Below are 15,974 nucleotides of genomic sequence, written 5' to 3' on the forward strand. Positions count from 1 at the left end.
AGAAATGACTGAAAGATTTGTTGAAGTGAAGTGTTTTGAGTTTTGTTCAAAAAAGAATGACTTCATATAGGAAAAAATATATATCACATATGCAGGACACCTTAAACTAGTTTTTTAATTAAGCAGCAAGGCAGAACAAAATCAGGGCTGCATCACGACACGAGGACTAAACCCCAAATCAACCAGACCCAGAACTGATCCGGAATTAAAACAGGACACAACAGTTCAAAATCAGGACTACTTGGGATTTAACCAAGACAGAACCAGAATCAGAACTAAATGATAGTAGCACTAAAAATCATCATAGACCTGCACTACACTTATTTTTTAATTCTACCAAAGTCCACTATTTAGATTGAGAAAAGTTTATATAATTATTTAGCCTTGTTGTGCAAACAAGCCTGCATAACTTAATAAATGTAGAATTTGAAAAGTAACAAATGGTATTTAAAAAGTTACACTAGGTAGGAGATACATGTTCTGATGAGTTTTGGCAAACAACCGTTTGACTAACATGTGTGTCTCACCTGCTCTCTCTCCCTCTTTGTGCTGACAATCAAGCCAAACATCAACATCATCAAACATACAGTGGAAACCAGATATTTACATACTCTTCAGATAAAAACACAAACACTTTTTTAATTGTAACATCAAATCAGACTAAATGTTTATTTTTTTAGATTGATAAATATAAAAACATATTTGTTAACTTTAAGAGTAAAGAGAGAAACTATCTGTATTTCTTAATTGTAAATGGCACCAAATTGTATTCAAAACTGAGCCACACTTATGGAGCTCCACAGTTCTGTTCCTGGTGTTTTGGTTGACATCTCTTGATTTTCCCATGTCACAGAAACAGGCTCTGTGTTTTGCCTTATATGCATCCACAGCTGTGCCACCAGTTTACTCACATGGACTCTACGAACCTATCAGAAGCTTCTTCAGCTCAGAATGGAATCGTCTGCAGTTTTCTTATTAATTAACAATAAACTTAGTGTATATGTGCTCCTACATTTGATGAAAGTGATAAAAAATAGACAGCTCTGTCTCTCTTTATTCCGACATTTAACTAATTCAAAAGATCTTTCAATATTTATTTATCCAAAACAAGTTTACTCTAAATTGGTGTTTACCAAAAAAAAAGGTTTTTATGTTTTTCCCTAAAGTGTATGTAAATATCTGGTTTCAACTGTGAATATACTGCTGTGTATTGAAGTTCCTCTTGTTTTGCATAGAAATATACTGAACAACATACAAAGCATAATATATAAAATAACATCTACTTGAGTTTTTTTCTTTGAAAGAAGCCCCTTATGTCCATTGTTGTGTTCATCAGTAAATAACTGAAACCGATCAGTGTTTGTTTAGCCCAGTAAGCTACCCCCCCGCTCCGCCGATGGCGTTCATCAGTGGAATCTGAGAAATGGACGAGGCTGCGTCTACCGCCTGCTCAGAGGGACACGCCCTTACTAAAGTCAGTGCTTCAAACCTCACAGCTCAGATTTGATTCTATAGCTCGGGCACAGGGTCAAAAGTCAGGACTGATCGCTGAATGGCTGTGTGTAAACATGCAGGAGACCACAGCAACACTCACAGGCAGGCTAAACACCTGAAACTCAGGTAAAGTTGAGAGGTTTGTTAAAATAATGAGTATAAAAGCCATAATCGCAAATTATCTTAAGGGCTTTATGTGAAGCTGCAGTTTTATGTGAAAATGTTGTTATCGTTCCACCATCAGACTGAAGGCGTCCTGCCCATCCCCAACCAGCACCTGTGGAATGTACCTGAGTACGCAGACTTACAGACTGATGCCACAGCACATTCACAGCCTGTTCTGGGAGCTGTAAGCCAGTCACTGTGTGTGACTCTCCCCAACCGGCCACCACTCCCCGAGCCTGGTACTGTGGGAGGTTTCTTCCTGTTCAAAGGGAGTTTTTCCTTCCCACTGTCGCCAAAGTGCTTGTTCATAGTGGGACATTGTTGGGTTTTTCTCATATGTATGGGTCTACCTTACAATACAAGTTGACTGTTGTTGTGATTTGGCGCTGCTAAATAAAAATTGAATTGAACTGAATTGGTCAGAGCGAGTCAGGGCACTGCTCCTGACTCGCCCGTCGTGTTATCCTGAATCTCACTGCATTCATGTTAAAGTTCATTTTCCGTGTCCTCCTATGTGTTACACTGAAACACACAAAAGTGATACAAAGTGACATAAAACGACGTCTGGATGACACGAAATGACAAATTTCATGTGAAGGATTCTGGTTTGTGTTTCCTGCTCTTATTTTGAAGTGCACAGGCACAGAGGAGTCCAGTGTTTACCCTTCTTTCAGCTCTGCTTTGGTCTCCCCCACCTGCTCTCTGCAGGACTACATGCTGCAGCAGACGATGCTGAGGGTCAAAGATCCGGCTCGCTCACTGGACTTCTACACTCGAATCCTGGGAATGATGTAATTCCTCAGTCTGATCCCAAACTTCTCCCGTGCTGCTCTGCCTTCACCTTCTACTCCCTGGGTTACGAGGACAAGGCGGACACCCCGGCAGATGTCAAGGAGAGGACAGTGTGGACATTTTCCCGCAGAGCCACCCTGGAGCTCACGCAGTACGTATGGAAACAACCAGTTCAACAGTTAAACTCGATATGAGTATTATTTATAATAAATAATATTCCTCCACCTGTCAGTAACTGGGGCACGGAGTCTGATGCAGATCTGTCGTACCACAACGGGAACAATGAGCCGTGAGGATTTGGTGAGAACTTGTTTGTTCAACGTTCAGACCGTTTCGTTTGCTTCTCAATGCTTGACTTGTTGTGGTTGTCACTGCTGTCCCGCTTCCACGCAGGTCACATCGGCATTGCTGTTCCTGATGTTTACGCTGCCTGCAAGTTATTTGAAGAGCAAGGAGTGAGGTTTGTCAAGAAACCAGAGACAGGTGAGTTTTTCAGTCAGCGGTCCAGCCTCAAAACACCACCATAGTGAAGCCAAACTCCACTGTTCATCAATCAGCCCCTACCTGTCCTGCAGGTGGCCTTTCATTAACTGATTTTTTTAAAACTGAAAAAGCTTTTGAGCCTCTGTGACTGGTGATTAGATTAAACATTGTGAAGTTTGAAAAAGTAAAAAAATCTTCCTCAGTCTTGAAGAACCTCGTCTGCGCTCTGCTGCTGACACATCTGTACCAGCAGGGGGCGCACAGACACAGCTGGTCAGGTCGCCTGTTTGAGTTGAGGCCTGTACTTTGCAAGGAGTGGATGGAAGTCAGCTTCTATCCTTGAACTTCACTGATGACAGTCTGTTTCTGCTGTCGCAGGTAGAAGGAAGGGTCTGGCCTTTGTTCAGGATCGAGATCTTAAGTCCAAACAACACGTTCTCCCTCATGTCGTCTTAGAGTCGCATCACTGAAACAGAGGAGGACTGTACGTTATGAACGTTATGTCATGTTAACAGTAAAGGATATAATAAAGTAATGTGGCACATTTACGCTTTAAATGGATAAAAGCACAGATGGTCAAACCTGCTCACTGTTTGTGCTGTTTTTTTCATTATTCCAGATGTGCAGCACTTCGCTGAACAGCTGTTTTTAAATGTGCCATAGAAATAAACTCACTTGACTTTGAGTGTTTCTATGTCATGCTGCTTTCTACTTGAATTCCACTATATGTTGGGTGTAACTGTCATACTTTTTACTTCATGACATTTATTTGAAATGGTATGTAGTAAGAGTGATATACATATATTAAGTTGTGTTTTTTCATGTCAGACATCTGTATGAGTGCACAGAGCTGCACGCACATAGACATCCTGCTTACTGTATTTATTTCTGATCAAATTACTTGTTTTTGCACAAATTCAGTTTTCAGAATTATGTTTGCAGCACACACTGTCTGTATATAAAAGATGGAAGATTTCCTGCTCTGAAAAATAAGGCTGAAGCACCTTAAACCTGTGTTCTTTGTCTTGGCCAGCAGAGGGCGACTCCTGCGTCAGCAAACAGGTCTCAGCTCTGATCTGAGGGAGGGTTTAAAGATGGTAGACGGAGACCATGTTCAGCTTGAGACTTCCGAAACTGTCACTGTGTATTTTATACAGTTATCAGTACTTTTACTTGTAATGGAGTATTTTTATTGTGAGGTATTTGCACTTTTAACTGAAGTCAAACAGCCGAGCAGTAAATGGAATCTGATGAATTTAAGAGATGAAAATGTGTCATCAGTTTGTAAGTACTCACTACAGTGCCCAGCTCACGTCCTCCTCGCTGTAATCCGTCCTCTCCCTCTGTGAGGATATAAAGCATGAATCATGTCACCTAATTTACTGCCGCTTGATTCAAAGCCGCGTCGCAGCGTGAGAACCATGTCGGCTGACCGGAGCAGATTTACGGCCCGCAGCGTCGTTCCCAGGGCTGTCGGCCTTTAATCCTCCACTGAGCTGGAAGTGACACTGTTTTGTGCTCTGGGAGGATTTACCGGCTGTAACGGCGATTGAGCCACAAGACGAAGGCAAAGACAAGTGTGTGTGTGTGTGTGCGTGCATGTGTGTACAGTGTGGTTGGTCACACATGCCATCATACTGAGGTAAAAACGTTTGCCTTGTGGTGGACGACCTGCTGTTTTGTCCAGCCCTGAGGAAGATCACGTGACCTGACTGAATAGGTGAAGTCAGCTCACCTGGTCTCACACATGTAAAAGCCCCTCCCCCCTCACTGTAGTGTTGTCTCTGCAAGATAGTCTGTCTCATTTTTGTGCGTCTTTGTATTCATGTCACTTTGTCTCAGGATTGTTTTGTTACGGTCCTTTCCTCGTGTCTTTCTGGTTTCTCTGAACTTTTTCATCTCATGTTGTGAAAGGAGTAATTTTCTCTTTGTTTTTGGTTACCATCATTTTGTGACTCCTGGTAGAAGTGTTGTTTTTGTCGTTGCATTTTTCTGTCATTTTGCTGTTTTTCTGGTGTATATTTGCAGCTCTGTCTCTTTGTACTTTGCCCTTTATGGCCATTTTTTTTGATTTGTTTCTGGAATTTTTAAAGCGTCTTTTTGTATTGTTTTTGCTACTTTCTGGTCATTTTATAGTCATTGTGTCTTTTTGTGGTCATTTTCTTTTGTCTTTGTGCCTTTTTCTGTCAAATAACTAAGGATATTATTTCTCTCATGGTAGCTTACGTGTTTGTCATTGTGTCTATTTAAGGACATTTTTCTGTTACTTTTTTACATTTTGTGATCGTTTTTAATTTTGTCTGGTCTTTTTATTGTCAGTAAGTCTCTTTATGGTTCAGTGAAACACAATGATGAAACATGCATGTAATTGCCACCTCATTACTGTGGTAATTATGACGTTATGAGGTGGCATTTACATTGTGAGAGATCTCATGCCTTACCTGAGATCTCTCTCTGAACACTAACCCTCAGTAACTGCTGAGAGTTGTTTCTTATTTTTTTGTTAAAAAATAGTCATAAACTCTTTACTGCAAACACATTTCTGAATATTCTGTCCACCATATTAACACACATGATGGTGGAAAAATATCGGAGACGCTTGTCAGTACACAAAAAAACACCTTTTATGAAGCAGAAAAATCATTTTACAGACTTCAACGCTGCCTGACACGTCAGAGTCAAAAACAGCGGCAGAGCTGCTGTTTCGGGTTGCAGTAGAGCAACAGGTAAAGAGCCCGGTTCACAATTTAATTATAGATATAAAAAAAATAAATAAGTAAAATAAGAAAAAGACGTCACGACTCGAGCTTTCACTACAGCAGCAATCTGTTTAGTCGTCTTTATTTGTACAAGGCACACAAGGTATCAGAGACATTTGGCTCAAAGTTCAGTGACAGTTCACCTTTAACCTTTAAAGAAGATTTCATATAATCAAATAGCAATATTATTTATTTAATATTGAGCTTTCTGAAGTCTGCTGGGGAACACTTTTCTGTCACTTCATAGATTCTCCATCAAAACGATCAAATACGACAGAAGTCTGTTTGTGTTAGTCAGGTTAAACGTGAACGTGAGTTTGTGTCAGGTTTGCTTTAAAAGACGCTGGTGTGCTGGAGTCTGTGGTTAATCACCTGTAGATGGAGCTTCATACCTGTGTGGACAGATTTCTTTAACACCATCAAACTGCAGCTGAGAGAGTCAAAGAGTCAAACTCAAGCGTCCCGGCTGGGTGCACAGTAAGCTGGTGGTGCGGCTTGGTTATGTGTCCCTCACGCTGACAGCCGTTTTTCAGCGTACAGGGTTTCTGCTGTGAAGGGCTGTATTTTAAATACAGGAAGCAGAAGTAGAAACACCAACCACAGCCTGCTGGCTGTTAAACCTGACACATGAGACCAGTGCCTACCCCGGCCCTGTTGCCCCCTGATGTGGACCGCACAGCAGGTGCATCAAAGTGAAAAAACACCTGGTGTGTGGCGGTGCAATGGGATGTGATAAGCAGCATTACCTGGCGTCTTGTCGGTAGCTTCTCAGTTTTAAAAACTGGAACAATAAGCTAGTTTTTAACAAACAGGAGGAAACTGGGCATCTGTTGGGACCTATTTTCAGTGGCAGACTCATTCACATCTCACCTTTTAGTGAGCATTTGGGCAAGTAGCATTGTATATGTGGGGTTGAGGTAAATTAGTAATAAACAATATTTAACCTGACTTATCTCGGTTAAACAACAAAGTTTTTGTGAGTTTGAAGCAGCTGAAACATGAAAACTATGCTCAGATGAGACAAACCACACGTTCCTGTTCTGAATCGAGCCAGTGTGTGAAAGCAGCAGGTGGAAGTCAGTCACAAACATCCCCAAGAAGTTAATAACGAGATGCTAACACCAGCCGTGGAGCTCAAACATTTCCAGGCTGTTAAACTGTCAGCAGAGGTTAGTGAGCAGCACACAGTCAGAAAGCTCCGACCTCGGTTCCCCACGGCCTGTAGGGTTTACCGCTGCTGCTGTGTGGAGTCTGCGAGGAAGAGGAGACGGGGGGACTGGCAGCAGAGGAGGTGAAGGAGGAGTGAGGGAGGATGGGAATGCCTCCGTGGAGGGCGATGGGAAACGACGCTGAGAGGGAAAGCAGGGAGGCGGAGAGAGGGGTGGGGGTGCAGGGGAGGAAGAGGGATGAGGAAGAGGAGGAAGAAGGCGAGGAGGAGGTGGAGTCTGCATGGGAAGAAAAGGAGGAGGAGACAACACCGCGCTGGGAGCCTCCGCCCCCTCCAACGTCTGGAGAAACCAGCCCGCTAAGTCTGTAGGGCAAAGGACGAAAGGCGGCCAAAGCAGCCGCCCAATGGTGCGGGTGGTGGAACGGGTGAGGCAGGGGGTGGGGCTGCTGGGGGTGGTGTGACGAATGGGAGGCAGTTGTAAGGGCGGCGGCGTCACGCTGGGAGGCACAGGAGGCAAGGTGGGAGAGAAGACGGGAGCGCAGTGGGTCGCCGGAGTCGAGCCCCTCCACAGCGCTCAGGTAGCGGGAAACCTCAGTCACGCACTCCCTGAAGCCCAGAGACAGGAAGTCCAGGGCGAGAGCGTGGGCGTCGAAATAACCTGCAGGCAGAAAAGGGTGGGGTTAACATCATGGAGGGAGGCGGGGCTTAAAATCAGATTCTAAATCAAATTGAAAAATTATGAGGGCAGCCAGTCATTACAAACTCCACCAGAAACACAAACGTCACCAGAAACACTAAACAGGTTTCCCTCAGTCACTTTGGGGTGACGGGGTGTTGGTTTAAGCTCAGCTGTGGGAGGACAGGTGAGCACAGGTGAAGCTGAAGGTTCAGGGTTCAGTGTCTGATCAGTCTCCTATTTATGCACCATGCTGGGATCTATGCAATGTAGCAGTAGTGCACCTGTAAACTGGTTTGTTAATTGGCCAGTAAAATTAGAATAATAATTTTTTTTAAAAGAGTAGAAGACAACAAAGAAGAGTCGATCACCTGAGCAGGTGATGCAAACACTGTGCCTGTGTGTCATGTTGGGACACACAGAGCAGTGCTGACATCAGTTACACATTAAAATGTCTATGAAATAAAAGTCTGCTCATGTCTTCATTGAGCATGTATGTGACCGCACAGAATAACCCCCCCCCCCCCCCCCCCCCCCCCCCGCACAATCACAACCTCCAACCACAACAGACATATTTTGTTTTCAAAATCCCGTGCGGTTCATTTCATACCTCAAACATTTAGTAAACAATTAAACAAATAAAAGTAAACTGCAAGAAATTACAGGTAGCAATAAAATAAACTACTGACTCTTTTACGCCTCGTCCACACCTACACAGTTTCTATGCGTTTGGCCCTTTCGTCCACACGTAAACAGCGTTTCGAATCACCGAAAACTGAGACTTTTTTAAAACTCCTGTCAGGTTGGAGATTTTTGCGTTTAACTGTGGACCAGGAATACGGAGTTCGTCACGCAACGTCAAAGGTATGTGCCCGTTTTCACGTCACGCTGTGCGCCACGTTATTGTTTACATGAGACGAATTTCTACAATGGCGGATAGAGATAAAATACTGTTACTGTTACTCTGACTATCTGCAATTTTTACACGCTTACATATACACACGCAGTTACTGTCCCTCTATTTAGAGAGGCAGAGGCGTCATGGTGTAATTATTTTATGTGTAGTTGTTTTTTTTCCTGTGTAATAATATTAAACATCGCTATCAATACATTTTTTTTTAAATGCCTCTCTGTGCAAAAACATAAACAGCTGTGGGATACTGTTTGTCTGTGATTTGAACCGGGGGAACAAATCGTGGCAGGATCACCCTGATATTATTTGTATCCCACTGTAACTTTACTGTTTAAAGAGCTGACATCTCCAAAATGACAGGAGTAGTTAGTCATTATAAGAAGTGTTTGTGAACTAAAATTCCACAATGTGGGATACTGTTTGTCCCTCTTTGGGAACCTCTGGATCTGGGGTGTCAAACTCCAGGCCTCGAGGGCCGGTGTCCTGCAGGTTTTAGATCTCACCCTGGGTCAACACACCTGAATCAAATGATTAGTTCATTACCAGGCCTTTGGAGAACTTCAAGACATGTTGAGGAGGTAATTTAGCCATTTAAATCAGCTGGACGTGTCTAAAACCTGCAGGACACCAGCCCTCGAGGCCTGGAGTTCAACACCTGTGCTCTGGATTAACCAATAATCTGAGCTTTCGTGTTCTTCTCTGTCTCGGTCCTCTGTTTCTATTCTCTTTGGAGTCTAATGATGATGTTAAGGTTGTCAGTCCTGTTTTTCTGTCACTGTCTCTGTGTTCACTGCGGGTCTTCTTGTGTCTGTTTCAGTTTCCTTTGGTTATTTCTTGTTCATGTCTTGTGTTACCTTTGCTCCCGTGTGTGTGTGTGACTGCTTTTACTTTTGTCTTGTTGCACTGCTGCTGGATGTTCAGGCTAGTGTGTATAAATAGTCCTTCCCCTGTATTCCCTGCCATGCTCCCTCTTTTTGTTTGACTTTTCCACCTCATTCTTTCTTATTTATTGATTTATTTGTAGACGTCTTTATGCCTGAGCTGTATTTTGTTTCTTTGTTTTTGCAGTAATTCAGGAAAATAAGTCTCATCTTCTATTTACCTTGGCTTTTCTTCAGGAGCGGACTGGAAGGTAACTGGCTGCAGGCACTTTCCAAAATCAGCGCTGCACACTTTGAAGCATGCAGTACAGCAGAGATGCCTAAATTTCTTTAAAAAAATGTTGACCATGGAGGCAGGCATGATCCCTTCAGATGTAACATAAAAAGTACTGTGCATAAGTTTTGCGTTTACTGTGGCTTGGTTCATTTATGTTTGTCTGAAGCTCTGAGGAGCATTAAAACAAAAGTGGCCTGAGTCTGAATCCCAGAAACCCGACACGTTCTTTTTGTGACGCATCTCATTACTGAAAAGGTCTGCAGTGGAGTGAAGATCGGAAGTGATGTAAGCCTGTGGAGTGACAATATTCAACACTTTCAAGTGACGCTCAGCTTCACTGTGCGTGACAAACGGCCGTCATTGCTTCCCAAACACTTCCAGAGAAACGTTTGCACTAAGATTTCAGTTTGTGAGAGCCAGACGTACTCTCAGCTCCGTCTCTGCTGCTGTAAACCCAAACAAATGCTGCACAGACCGCCTGTGAACGCAGCCAACACTGCCCGCCCCCCACCTCCACCAATCCGCTTTATGAAAGCAAACAGCGCTGCTCAGGGTCAAGTACTACTTTTATCCCTGCAGCGTTTTCCCATGGACTCACCACCGCCCTCTCTCTCTCTCTCTAACACACACACACACACACACACACACACACACACACACACACACACACACACACACACACACACACACACACACACACACACGCACACACAGAGTCCTGTTTGTATCACTTCAGAGGACATCACACTGACGTACATTCAGTCACTTTCTGCCTACTTAACTTAGAATATTCCAAAACCTGACTGTGCATCACTTCCACACTGACGACCTCCCAGTACATACCCAAACTCTGTTTTTATGCGAGGTCAGCAGAACAAAATCCAAACCCTGATCAGTCATGGCCTAGCTACCAATCAGCTGTTGTTACCATAGCGTAGAAAATCATATTGTGGTAGTATGGAGTAATGTGGGTACCTTTTCCTCCTGTGGCCTGCAGCATCTTCAGGTGATCCACAGTCATCTGGAGGATTTCTGCCTTCTCCAGTTTAGCTGAACTCTGACAGAGAGGGACGACAGATAACAGTTCACACCGATTCCAGTAAAACATCCTCTTTTGAGGGTGACTCCAAACCAGGCCTGCGGGTTGATCCACTTTCACCAAGTACTGAAGTTTTACATGAAATAAAAACCATGTTTGCAGCACACTTGGAGTGAGTTTATTGCAGCTGTCCATGCACAAAAGCTTCTGATCAAAAGTCCGATTAAAATGTAACTGCTAAGCAAAGAAAAGTCATGTAATGCATCATCTGTAAAATCTTCCACTTGGAGCGTAACATCCAAGTGATTAATGCTTAGTAATCTAAAAATACAAACTGCTGTAGATTATATCTGTGTTTTTGTAAAATCCATTAAGACTGCGATAGTTTAATGCACTGAGCAACAATTTGTAAACAAGCCCACATGCACGCTGCGATAAATGTTTTCAAGACAACTACGCTGATTATTTCAGGTTTCTTCTCGCATGTACGTGAAACTCCTCACTGCCTACTTCACCTGTCTAGTGTTTAGTTTTAGACCTCATGATTTATTAATCCATCTGTCTGCTACTTCTAAGGTCAAATCTTGAAATTTCCCATATAAGAAAACATTTCTTTGCAGATGACACTCAAATGTATTTTGGAGTGGAGAGGAAGCGCTGCACAGACACGTGGCTGTGTCTCAATTCAGGGACTGCATCCTTCGGAGGCCGCATTTGAAGGCTGATTACGTCAAAGCGACGTGACAAAGGATGTCCCTATTAGAAGGCTGCTCCAAATTAGGCTGACAAATGCGTCCTTCATTTCCCCGAATTTGAAAGATGGGTCGATGTATCCTTAGTGGCCCAACCTATCCCAGGATTCATAGTGTGGCCCAGCCATTTCCAGTTTCCAACAATGGCGGCAGCTACTTAGTTGTAATATTACTCTTATTACTCTTTTCAATACTAGTATTTTCATAATGATATAAAATTCTTGTCAAATGTGGCAATGGTGGAGGAGCGCAGCTAAAGAGTTTGAAATATTGCTCTTTCTGGGTCACAATATAAAGTTTTAACATATTTTCAGGCGAGAAAGTAGGTGTGTAAACTTCAAATATCTGCTCGGTTTATCAAGACATCACATATCGCCAAAAGTGCTCTGTCGTTTTCGGAGAAGTCTGTTACCCGCCAACTTGATAGCTGACTGGGTGATGAAGGCTCACTAGAGCCCGGCAAGAACAGCAAACTCCCGGCGCATCGTTTTCAGACCCCGCGTGGTCTTTCACTACTCAGGTTAAACATGATATATAAGTCACTTAGATAACTTAAAAATGTTATTGTTTGGATTTTTTTTGGTTTTTATTTGGTTTATACAGCCCCTGAATTGAGACACACCCACTGAGCACGCAGCAGGTAAACAGGAGACTGTCAGTCGGTACCTGTTTCTCAAACGCTGTTGGGACAAGTCTCCGTAACTCCGACAGGCTGTTATTGATTCTGTCTCTGCGTCTCTTCTCGATAATCTTAAGAAAAAATATTAAAATCAGTTGAAATCATCACCGTTGGATACTCCTGTACACATCCGCTGACAGAAACAGTGACCTTACCCCTCTGCGTTTCTTCCTCGCCATCACTTGCGTCGTCGTGGTTGGAGAGCCACATCTTACCAAAGATTCTTTCATGTGTCTGTGGAAAATAAACGAACTGTGGAATTTGGTTTTCTCAGACCTTTTCAGGCATGCTCAGAAGAAGAAAAGAAGCCCATGATGCACACAAGAAATTTTTTATGAATAACTAAAAATAAAAAGTTAGATTTTATTAAAATAATGTCAGGAAATCATCAGTGACCCCCCCCCCCCCCCCCCCCCCCCTCTCTCACACACACACACACACACACACACACACACACACACACACACACACACACACATAAATTATCACCTCAGTCTCTCTGCATAATTTTCCTGGTGGTGCACAAAGATCCCTGCAGTGTCTTTGTGCCCCACCAGGGGGACCCGCCCCAGAGTTTGAGCGCCGCTGTGTCGACATAAACATGTGAACACCGGGACTGCAAAGTTTATTCCTCTGCTTATTTATGAGAGATGAAGGTTAGAGAGAGAAGAGTAAACGCTGCAAAAATCTGTGTGACAGATTTTTTATATTTATTTATATTTCATCATGTGTTTGTCTTCATTTCTTATCTCTAACCCATCATCCACTCACTCCTCTGCAGATCACCCCACTTAGTGTAGAATATTAATAACACTGCATGCTTGGATAAAATATAGTAGATTTTATTAGACTAAACTGCCCAATTTTATATTAACATATAATAAACGAGCACCGCATCTACTTCTTACAGAAGACATTTACTAGAGTGTAAGTCTGACGTATTTAACTTCACTGTTTCCATTTCATGCTTTGTTCGTTTCACCACATATTAATACTGCGACAATTAAATTTAGATAACGACAAAGATTGTTCAGTTTTACAGAAATAGTCTTGTAACAATTTTGTAACACATTTAATAAAATGTATGCCGTGATTTCTTTATACAGTGGTCTTTGAACTGTTCCGGTGAAAAAGCAGCTCCTTTAAACTCTGCAAATTACTACACAAGATTTCGGAGAGACGAAGCTGGTTTTGATTTCCTTTCCTCTCATCTTCTTCTGACACCGAAGGTTTATCAGGCGATCCTTTGAATGGGGAGTAACCCTTAACTTGGGAACCGCTCAACTAAACTGATCGTATTAAAAGCAGATAAAAGCAGCTGATTACACGCTGATGGATTTCTATTAAATGCATGCATTTGACTGCACCAGTTCACTTTAAAGGTATTTATAAGGGTGTATTTAGAATCTGCAGTACCTTTATTTTTACTGAAGTATTTGAGCATTTCACCAACAGTGAACATAGAATAGAATAGAATAGAATAGAATAGAATAGAATAGCCCGTTATTTCCATTATACATGTACAACGAAATTGTGGGTGCTCCACTCCAGCTGTGCAGGAATAAAGTAAAATATAAATAGTAGAACATGTGGAATAAACCGAGCCCTTTAAATTCACTTTTAAATTCAGAAATACAAAACTGAACAAAACCAAAACAAACAAACCATGAAAAGTAATTTGGAGGGAAAATTAGCTGAAAGTAAAATTTTATTGTTTTGAACTTTTTCCAGCTTTGAGCGGATTTTAAGGTTCAGTGACGTCACTCGGTAAAAACGAGCGCAGTTTTCATCATGTTTATTCTCCTTTGCCTTTTCTTTCAGGAATAATTAAAAGCTTGTGCTCATCTCGGTTTTTAGGAGATCTGCTGAATTAGCAAACGTTTTTGTTTGACTCATTTTTGAAGCACAAAGTCCCTGTATTTACATGTCTTATTTATGTTCCTTTTTTGTCTCATTCACTGGAAAATCTGATTAGAAATGAAAGGTTTGCCAATAATCTTTTGTGACATTTTATGAACCGCTAAAATTCCTCACATTTATTTTTAGGGCGATTAATGTTTGTTTAGACACATCAGTAATAAAGAGCTCCGTGAGCGTCAACATTTAGGTTGAAACGATGTGAAATATAAAGACATAAGCTAAACGAACTGCGATGTTTTCATTTCTGTCATAAGAAAAAGAGAAACGTGTGTGAAATCTCACCCCGGATAAATGTTCTCGCTGCCCACGTCGATGGTCTCCTCTACCTCGCTCTCCGCGGAGCTGCTGTCCTCGCACGGCCGCTTCATAGCGCGTTGTTGGCGGGGAAATGTGGCCGTCTGTCCCGGGAGGAGACGCGAAGGTTTCAAAGACTTCTTTTACTCCTGCGAATTTGCTGACCGGAGATCAGACCGGAGTGAATGAATGATCGAAACCCGGTGGGTCCTGATGATCTGGTGTTAATGTGCCCTAAGAGCGTGTGCGGTTAATCCACGGGGTCAGGTTCCTGAGACAAAAAACGTTTTCTCCAAATAAAAGTCACGTTAGTTTCACAGGGTTCCGGTTTCTCTCAGCGGTGCGTGTCCGGCCAGAAGTCCGGGACAGGTGGCCTGGGTGTCGGCTGCAGACTGGACTGTTGACCGGTGAGTCCTTCTCCTCCTTCTCCTCCTCCTCCTCTGCCGATGGAGCTTTCCCACGAAGCCTGGGAATCACACACACACACACACACACACACACACACACACACACACACACACACACACACTGAGGTGCGTCTGGTTCGGAGGGAGTACGCACGTACACGAGCGTGCGCATGCGTGCATGTATGGGAACGAGGCCATCAGAAAACAACGATTATATCAGGCAGCAGGTCTGAGAGTGACTGCTGCACCGCAAACCTGAGGTCCTCTGAAGCTCTGAGGTCCTTTTATTTCCAGCAGCTCACCCCACTGATGCTTTATTCCATAGTATAAAATACTTAAAAAAAAAGTTTATAAAGTACTTTTCTCGTCTTACTGACTGCTCAGAGCACTTTAGCAAGAGGCTGATAGAGCAGAAGGTTGAAATGGCATCATGAAGGTTTTGGGTACATTCAGCTTCAGCCCACTGGAGCCAGGAGGTCAGTGAAGGTGGTGACCAAGCGTCCTCAGGCACGTCTTAACAGTGAAAACCTGCAGCTTGAGCGTTGGTCTCTGTGGTGTGATGGAATTAGAGATACATCAAATATTTTGGTCCAAATATCTTTTTTTTCCCTCAAAACAATAATAACATTTTCTTTAACACTCCATTTAACTCTAACACTCCATCCTAGAAGGACATTGGAGAGATGGTCAGGAAGCTGAATGTGGTCAGTAGGAAAAACGACATGAACTTGGAAGCGTTGGCCGGATTTGTGCAGGATGAAAGAGACTGATGCACAGACATCAGCGGTTACCATCGTGCAGTAAAGAGGGGTGAGTTGTATCTCAAGACACAGTAAGATGTTGGACCTCAGCTTGACATAAATGCTAGGAGAGATGAGCACGAAACACCCACAGTCAGCTGACGGACATGAAGCAGAGAGGGCCAAACGTCCTGACCGAGAGAAGTCACTCACCAAATCGTTACTTCAAGTTCTTGTCTGTGAGTCTGAACTGTGTTTTGTGTATGTGATGTTACTTTGCTTTTGCGCCCCAGGGCAGCTGTGGCTACAATGTAGCTTGCCATCGCCAGTGTGTGAATGTGTGTGTGAATGGGTGAATGACTGAATGTAGTGTGAAGCGCTTTGGGGTCCTTAGGGACTAGAAAAGCGCTATACAAATGCAGGCCATTTACCATTTATTGATTTTTACACCAGATTCAATCTTCACTTTAAAATGAGGCTCTGACCCACTGGACCTGCATCCACCAATCCTTTGCTGCCATGCCGGAAAGATGCT

The 15,974-nt window shown here is 43.0% G+C and overlaps 1 protein-coding gene and 1 pseudogene across 2 annotated transcripts; one reads left to right on the top strand and one right to left on the bottom strand.

Annotated features, from left to right (window-relative positions):
* The first annotated feature begins 642 nt into the window (after positions 1-642).
* On the top strand, positions 643-3,082 carry LOC308397588 (lactoylglutathione lyase-like; annotated as a pseudogene). The gene is made up of 4 exons (XR_013974801.1): positions 643-1,474; positions 2,368-2,602; positions 2,684-2,751; positions 2,845-3,082. The product of XR_013974801.1 is annotated as a lactoylglutathione lyase-like (transcript).
* Positions 3,083-5,638: 2,556 nt separating this feature from the next.
* Positions 5,639-14,810, bottom strand: hey2 (hes-related family bHLH transcription factor with YRPW motif 2). Its single transcript, XM_080882992.1, has 5 exons — positions 14,281-14,810; positions 12,234-12,312; positions 12,066-12,149; positions 10,584-10,665; positions 5,639-7,519 (listed from the first exon to the last, which is right to left on the bottom strand). The coding sequence occupies exons 1-5, from the start codon at positions 14,364-14,366 to the stop codon at positions 6,882-6,884; spliced, it is 969 nt and encodes a 322-aa protein (XP_080739118.1). The 5' UTR covers positions 14,367-14,810; the 3' UTR covers positions 5,639-6,881.
* Positions 14,811-15,974: the final 1,164 nt, after the last annotated feature.

The sequence above is a fragment of the Rhamphochromis sp. 'chilingali' genome (assembly GCF_963969265.1).
Source record: "Rhamphochromis sp. 'chilingali' genome assembly, chromosome: 5".
Taxonomy (NCBI): domain Eukaryota; kingdom Metazoa; phylum Chordata; class Actinopteri; order Cichliformes; family Cichlidae; genus Rhamphochromis; species Rhamphochromis sp. 'chilingali'.